At 48.6% G+C, this 7,340-nt stretch overlaps 2 protein-coding genes across 2 annotated transcripts; both read right to left on the bottom strand.

Annotated features, from left to right (window-relative positions):
- Positions 1-367: 367 nt before the first annotated feature.
- On the bottom strand, positions 368-4,793 carry LOC113207877 (uncharacterized). Its single transcript, XM_026424616.2, has 10 exons — positions 4,455-4,793; positions 3,877-4,077; positions 3,445-3,559; positions 3,280-3,366; positions 2,896-3,131; positions 2,258-2,383; positions 1,714-1,917; positions 979-1,093; positions 763-837; positions 368-674 (listed from the first exon to the last, which is right to left on the bottom strand). The coding sequence occupies exons 1-10, from the start codon at positions 4,667-4,669 to the stop codon at positions 462-464; spliced, it is 1,587 nt and encodes a 528-aa protein (XP_026280401.1). The 5' UTR covers positions 4,670-4,793; the 3' UTR covers positions 368-461.
- A 281-nt stretch (positions 4,794-5,074) lies between these two features.
- LOC113207878 (uncharacterized) lies at positions 5,075-7,081 on the bottom strand. The gene is made up of 5 exons (XM_026424617.2): positions 6,914-7,081; positions 6,327-6,769; positions 6,020-6,244; positions 5,756-5,869; positions 5,075-5,670 (listed from the first exon to the last, which is right to left on the bottom strand). The coding sequence occupies exons 1-5, from the start codon at positions 7,032-7,034 to the stop codon at positions 5,452-5,454; spliced, it is 1,122 nt and encodes a 373-aa protein (XP_026280402.2). The 5' UTR covers positions 7,035-7,081; the 3' UTR covers positions 5,075-5,451.
- Positions 7,082-7,340: the final 259 nt, after the last annotated feature.

Raw genomic sequence — 7,340 nt, 5'->3', positions numbered from 1 at the left:
CTTAAATACAAAAAAAAAATAAAAAAATGTTGGCGTTATCAAACTTTAACCCGCTTCGCTCTGCTACCCCATGCAAATTGAGCAAGCAACGGGCCCCTGTTGTCATTCCCTCCAAATACAGGTGGTAAACTCTCGTTCCTTTTTTTCCTGCAGTCCCTGTGGAAATTCTCAGATTTTCCAGTTGATTCGTCAACTACAATGAAAGAGTTCATCTATGGTAAATGGCGAGTCGATATTCAGCTTGCGGACGGCAGCAAAGTGTTAGGCTGCATCCGGGAGTTTGTGGAGACGGTTGCCAGACTACCAGGCTCGGTGACGACGGAACCTAACTACACTGGTACCTTGGAAATTGTGCCAATAAAAGCTCTTTATCCGTGACACTTTGCTGTATTTACTTTCAAATCTCCTAAACTACGAACGTAGTGGTTTGTACTTGGTGACCGTTCTATCGTTGCATTGGACTAGGCTAGCCTGGGCTGAGCGGCCAAGGTGATGGCCAGTTGATCCAGAATCGCTTGGACCTCGGGGGACAGAACGATGACATCGATGGGGTCAACGACGGGTGCAAAGTTGGTCACCGACACGACGGTCTTGCCTGCTATGTCGTCCAAGTACCGGTTCACCACTGTCTTGGCGACGTTAGTGCCCCAGTTATTGATCCAGCCGCGATTCACCTGTTTGTCACAAACATAAGTTAACGCGTTATCGTTTTTCAGCGTACAGATCAGCCTCCAGGTGGCAAGAATCGTGTGCAGCCCTTACCTCCAAGAACAAAGGGATGAGCTTGTTGATGAGTGGGTTGACATATTTAGCCATAAATACGTTCCCGAGTTCGGCCTGTAAGCACAGTAAAGAAATTGTGCAAACGCGTTGAGCATTCAGGAAAGAGCGAGGGAGTAGAGCACTCGGGAACACAGCGTGCGTGCTATTTCGTGGCACACTCTGGGAATACAATACGTGTGTAAAATTCTTTATTACCTTAATTTCGTCGAATTTCCAGGTGTCAAATCGAATCCAATTAAGGTTCAGTGTTCCGTCGGCATTGACGATCATATCGGCTGTGGCCGTTCCCTTGAAGCCCTTCATCTTTAATCTATACAGAAACAAGTGTACACTGATAAATAAAGTGTTCAACTGGCGTGCACATGCGAGTGCTCAACACTACGTTGCACACTTTTAAGTGTTTGACTGGATATTTAAATACTATGAAGTGTTTAACAGTAAAGTGTGCAACTTTGGGGTTGGCAATGAAGCTTTGGACCCTTTAAAGTGTTTACATTTACTGTTGAACACTTGCAACTATTCAAATTTCCCGTCCAACACCTAGAGTGTGTACCATAGTGTTAAACACAACCATATGCATGCCAGTTGCACACTTTATTTACCAGTGTAAGAAAAACCTCTCGTCAAACCGAAAATCAAATTTTACGAATGCCAAACACAATGTAGTCCCGGATATACAAACAAGCGCAAAATCTAATGTATCTTATGTGTTATGTATATTGGATATTGGACGAATTTGTAGCAAAGCCGTATGCAACCATCAAAACTGTCGGTCGATCGGTCGACGCACTTATTTTGATAACATTTGTGCACCTGCCGTCCTCTCGACTCGACAGCCCGACGAGGTCCTCGGTCCTCCTGAAAATCGTCCGCGTCTACTCGTTTTTCGAGTGTTGATGAGCAATGGTCGTGTACTTGCGAGCGACTTACGTAACGGGCCCCTTGCCTCCGCTGAGGTTTACGTCGAAGAACCCGATGGTAACCTTGCCATTGATCTCGTACTGGCCGTCGACGTCCACCTCCGGCACCTCGATGGACACCGATAGTTGGTTGGTGCCCTCGATCTGCTCCATTTTGTTAATAATGAATGCAGAAACTCCAGACACGGCCACCTCGCTAGCCACGGCAGAAAAGCTGCCCGATAAAAAAAAACGTACATATTTTGACTCAAGGGAGTAAACACGCAACTTTATCTGCTCGGCTGCGGTAAACGGCCTTCCCTAAAAGTCAGCTGAGCTCCGATTTCGATGAAATTCAGCACATAGATGTTTGTTTACGAAACGCACAGGAGTCCCCACGCCACTAAAATGCATTTTAGCGTTTTGTCTAAATCGGAGCGCTTCTGATTTTCAGGGAAGACCGTGTTAATGATACCACCCAATTTCCGCATCGATAGATAGAGGGAACCGCAGAAAGCATTTTGACTTTTAGCATCTCAGTGTTTCTGTAGGTTACAGTTGAAACTGAAACTTACTCGAAGGGTGATAGCTTGACGTCCACGGGCATCCGGTGAATGACGGCTGGATCTAGCACCGGGATATTGATGTCTGACCGGCCGTTGGGCATCATAGTGCGGAAATCTTCGAGGAGCTGCAACACTCTAAAGTAGCGTTGGAGTTAATTAATCCCTCACAGCCCTTCCTATAGAACCAACGAGTGAAAAAAAAATCGGCTTTTCGTTCAGAGTCGCTGTTAGCAATGCGTGTTGCCTTCGGTGTTGCCTATTCAACGGATCGGCGTATAGGGCGAGTACGCAGATGCGTGTTACAGGGGAAAGGGGGGGGGGGGTTAGAGTGGCACTTGAAGCGATTCGATGAAAATGATTGCGCCTAGGGTAAGAAAACATTCTTTGGGTTATACCCTTTTTTTGTTGAGGGGAACGGGCAAACTCGGACAACTCTAACATTTACCGCATTTGCGATGCATGCAAAACTTTCATTAAATGTAATATTTCCCTTAAGCAAGGTCAACGGAGCGGCGCGGGCGGCGTGAGGTGTGTTGTTACCGCAATGTGTCACGATTAACACCTCGGTCATTTTAAGTGTGTCTTGACGACGCTCGTCGTGCTCCTCTCCACCTTGATAAAGTCTTAACCGTGCCTGGCCTACTTACCTGTCGACTAAGGAGGAGGACTTTGTTTTCGAGTTAGAGCCAGCAATAGTCAATGCGAGCCTGTGCAGTATTTCCCTGGCCTCGTCAGAGACGTCCCAGTCGTTCTCATTCACTTCAAGGACCGCGGGAAGGTGGGCATGTACCAGCTGTGGCTTGCCGTTGATGGCGTTTAAGTACTTATTGATGTACAGCTTGCCCTTCGACTCCAGGAGGGCGTTGATCTTGTTGCGGTTTGACTAAGAAAGAGAGGCTGCGTTTATCAATCTCCGTCAATCTCTCAACCAATAAGAAGTATGTGCTTTGTCCGCTAGTCCCAGCTAGAACTGAAAGTCGAATCGACTTTCATTGCTACGTAGACCCCAAAACCTTGCCCCGTCTTCTCACCTTAATGACAGTGGGCACGAGCGTGTTGATGAGCTTATTGACTGTCTTTCCAATGACACCGCCGCCGGCCAGATTCCCCAGCGTGATCTGTGCAATGCAGGTGTAAGATTAGGTGGTATACCATTACCTGAGTGGCAGTTATGTCCCGCGCCTGGCGTCACTTGCCTCAACTTTCTTGTAGCTCCATTCGTTGATCTGAAGGCTGTTAAGGCTAAGGGACCCGTCATCCCCTACGATCAGGTCGGCCGTGCCTTCACCCTTGAGGCCCTTGAGGTTGACCCTACGAAGCGGTGCCAATAAGAATATGTTACACTAAAAATCGTTTCGAGTCGATGGATGCAGATCTTAAAGCGGTCCCCGCATCAGCACACCTTTGAACATGGGCAGATCCAGGTCGGGTCTGAAAACTGATTTTGGGGGAAAGGGGGGGGGGGGACGCACGCAGTTTGCCAATTGACATGCGGCCATTTGTGCTTTTTGTCGGGAGCTATCACGGTTTTTCTCTTTTGAAGGGGGAGGGGGTATTTCACTTGCACCTGCCTTCGAAATACCATTAGTAAAGTGCAAGCCATGAAGAAGTGCTAATGCTCATCTTACCTTAGGGGTCCCTGACTGTTGAGTTTCACGTTGATGAAGCCGACCTTAACCTTGCCCTTGAGATCATATTGACCATTGGCATTCACTTCGGCGATCTCCAACCCGACGGACACCTTGTTTGTGCCCTCAATCTGCGAGATCTTTGTGATCGTGAAGTCCGAGGCGCCGGCCACGCTGACGTTGCTTGCGATGCATTTGGCGCTGCGAAATGCCGAGAGGGTTAAGATTTGTTTGCGGGTCCGGGCCTAACACGCCACCTTACAGTACCGTGCGTTAATCCCACGACACGACCGTTCGCGGGCTTGCCTATAGCGAGTAAACCCGCTCCACCCGTTAAGAAGGCACCCTGGCACCTAGGGTATGCACTCCGCAACACTGTTGTGTCGTGGCACTGACACGCGCTACAGGGTGTCCAATTTGCCCCGGTGGATGCACTAGTTGGGCAGACTTGCCAGCGGGCAGCCCGCCCGACGACACCTATTGCCTCTTGCTGCCCTGCCCGAGAGCGTGCCCTGGCCTGGCCGGTCTACCTAACTGCTGCATCCTACGGTGGAACCTACATCGTATATTTTTCTTACTTAAATGGAGAAACCTTGATGTTGACGTTGACTGTCTTGATAACAGCCGGGTCCAGCACAGGGATGCCGATGTCCGCTCTTCCTGCGGGCATCATCTCCTTGAAGCCCCCGATGACGTCCGCTACCTTTTTCTCCAGGTCCGTCTCGCTCTTGGCTCCGATCACTGCCCCCATGGCCAGCAGCATGGCCAGCAACATCCCGCGCGGGAACGCCATTTTTTTATGTGCGTGTCGAAGAAAACTAGCTGAGGAAACGGACTTGCGATCAGCCAGTTAAACACTGTGGGTCTTCTTGGTGGTGTGGGTGTTGGATGCCAGCGCCGTTGTAATCAAAGCGACCTCTCGCCGTCCCCACTCACGGAAAGCGAGCCACGTTATCTACTCACCCTTCAGTCGATCATCGCGATTAAAAGGAGGTGATTGGTCTTTGATCGTAACTGGGCAGCATCTGCGAGGATCGCCCCTCCCCCGGCGCGCGCTCAGAAACACGCGGTATAACATAATATTTCATCACGAATAGACAAAATGTAATATCCAAAACGTGAAAAATAGAAATGTTTTAGAAATGAAATGCGCCAACCGACGGAGGAAGCAGGGTGGCAGGAGGGTTTTTGGTCTCTGTATTGCTTGTGTTTTTATTTCGGTGATATTTTTGGGTGAATTGCCTTGTTACAATGATTTAATTTAGTTCGAGGTTGCAATTTTTAGAGCGTGGTTTTCAGGAGAGGTGGTTGAGATTGTTTCCACAGGGTATGGCGCGTTTACGTCGCCTGTTTTTTTTTTTTTTTTTTTTTTTGCTCGGATACTGTACCGCATCGCATGCAAGGCGTGCGGGCGGGCTTGCCCATCGTCGCTCACCAGGCGCCTTCAGGCCCCTTTGCGACTATGCACCGTCCGCATGCTGTATAATAAAGGCAACAGAACAGCCGGCACAAACGTGCCACCCTGTATTTCTATGCATTAAGTTCTTTCATTTTGACAATATGCTAGATCGTATTTTACACTTCGCACTCAGCGTTCCTAGCGCCATTAATGGCGTTCCTGTCCAGCTTGCTGAATTGACTTAGAACGCTCTCATCGAACCATGTCTTGACAACGCACCCGGAGTACTTATTAATCTTGCAGTTCTGTCCGAAGTACTTCTTGCACTTAGCGGCCTGATTGCCATCGTTGATAAGTGCCAAGTGACCACCCTTTGAGTTGAACGGATCGTACGGCTATATAATGCATAACAGACATTAATGATTAGGAGATGCTATGAGTCGTACTACCCAGAAAAAGCATGGTTTAAAGTACACTTACGTTGGCGAACTTGATGAAGTAGTTGCCCTCAGCAAGAATGTTTGCTCCGAGCTTTGGTTCAATGCCAGTGTGTGGGTTTGTGTCGAACTCATTTCCGATAAGGTGGACAAAGTTCTAAACAAAATCAAAATAAATTGTCACTGTCACAAATGCACAGTTTGACTTTGAAATGAACGGTTTCAGTATTAAAAATTTCCCCGTGGAGTTGTAAATATATTTTACGAGTATGAGTGCGTTAAATAGCACAGAGCTAAGCAAACTTACCCAGGATTTGCTCCAGCCACCGGTGTGGGGTGTCCTGCCGGCTGTGTTCACCACGCGGTTGTTGAAGAGGGTGATCTCGTCGTGAGTGCCCCAGAACAGCCACACCCAGTAGTGCTTGCCGTCACAGAATGCTGCGTTACTAGACGTGCCGTCGAACAAGCACGATGAAACGGTGATGCCCGTGTTGCTCTTCTGGTAGGACACGAGATGTTGGCGTCCGATCCTCTGTAACCGAAAGAAAACGCCAGCGGTTAAAACTTAAAGGCGGCACTCGGAGTCGGGTTTTGATACTGAAATGTGCATTTACCTTGAAGGTACATTTGTGGATCCACACGTTCTTCACGTTGTCGAACGCGAGGGCGTCCCCAGCCCAAATAACTTCCGGATTGATGTCGCTGATGGTTATACCCTGGATGATGACGTTTTGCGCGTCCTTGATGCGCAAACCCTTTCCCTTGATGGCGCCTTTACCGTTGTAGCTGACGATCGACTTGTTGGAGCCGACTAGTAACTCAGTCGTGCCGGCCTTGGCGTACTTGACGGTAGTTGACTTCTTGCCGTTGCACGTGCCGGCGTGTGCCAGGGATTCCTGGAACCCGCTGCCGCACTTCTGAAAGTAGCACCCAGTGGTGGTCGCCCATCCTTCACTATTAGTGAAGTCGTATGTGCGGTCCAGATTGATGATGAGCTTCTGGTTGCTGGCCAGGTAGTTCTTCAGCTCGTTCGTGTTCCTAGGCGTTACGGTCTTTCCTGCGATTAAAAACAAAATGAAAACATTTTAAATATGCCGCTAGTGCAATTATGTCCGCATTCAATGCACACCAACCTCGCAACTAACTCATTGTGTTAATGTAAATTTGAAAACGGCGGTAAATAAGTGTGTTTAGAGCTTACCTCCTGCGCCTCCAGTCGTCCTGTAGCCGAAGCCGACGGGCTTGGAGATGCAGCCCTGCTTCCACGTGAACACCACCGTGGGCAGAACGCATAGCAGCAGCAGACTTAGCCTAAGTTGCATGTTGGCGGGGCTTGGTCAAACGAATGGCGCCAACTGTTTTGACAGAGCGCGTTTTTATTCTGTCGCGTTTTCCCGTCTGAGGTGAAAGAATATCCGTCGTGCACCACGATTCAAGCGAACGAGCGCACGCTCAAGCCAATATCTCTACAAATAAAAATGTATCTACGTGTTCTAAAAAGCCGATGTGACAACAAGCCACACTCAAGCGCCTAACAAGCAGAAAAAAAAAGTAACGACAGTACATAATTTTACGCTACTTTTAATGTGTGAAACATGTCACAAAGCTCTTTTTTTTGCGGCGGGGGG

The sequence above is a fragment of the Frankliniella occidentalis genome, unplaced genomic scaffold, assembly GCF_000697945.3.
Source record: "Frankliniella occidentalis isolate FOCC.00 unplaced genomic scaffold, Focc_3.1 Scaffold47, whole genome shotgun sequence".
Lineage (NCBI taxonomy): Eukaryota > Metazoa > Arthropoda > Insecta > Thysanoptera > Thripidae > Frankliniella > Frankliniella occidentalis.
This window is presented reverse-complemented; position numbering and strand designations above follow the sequence as displayed.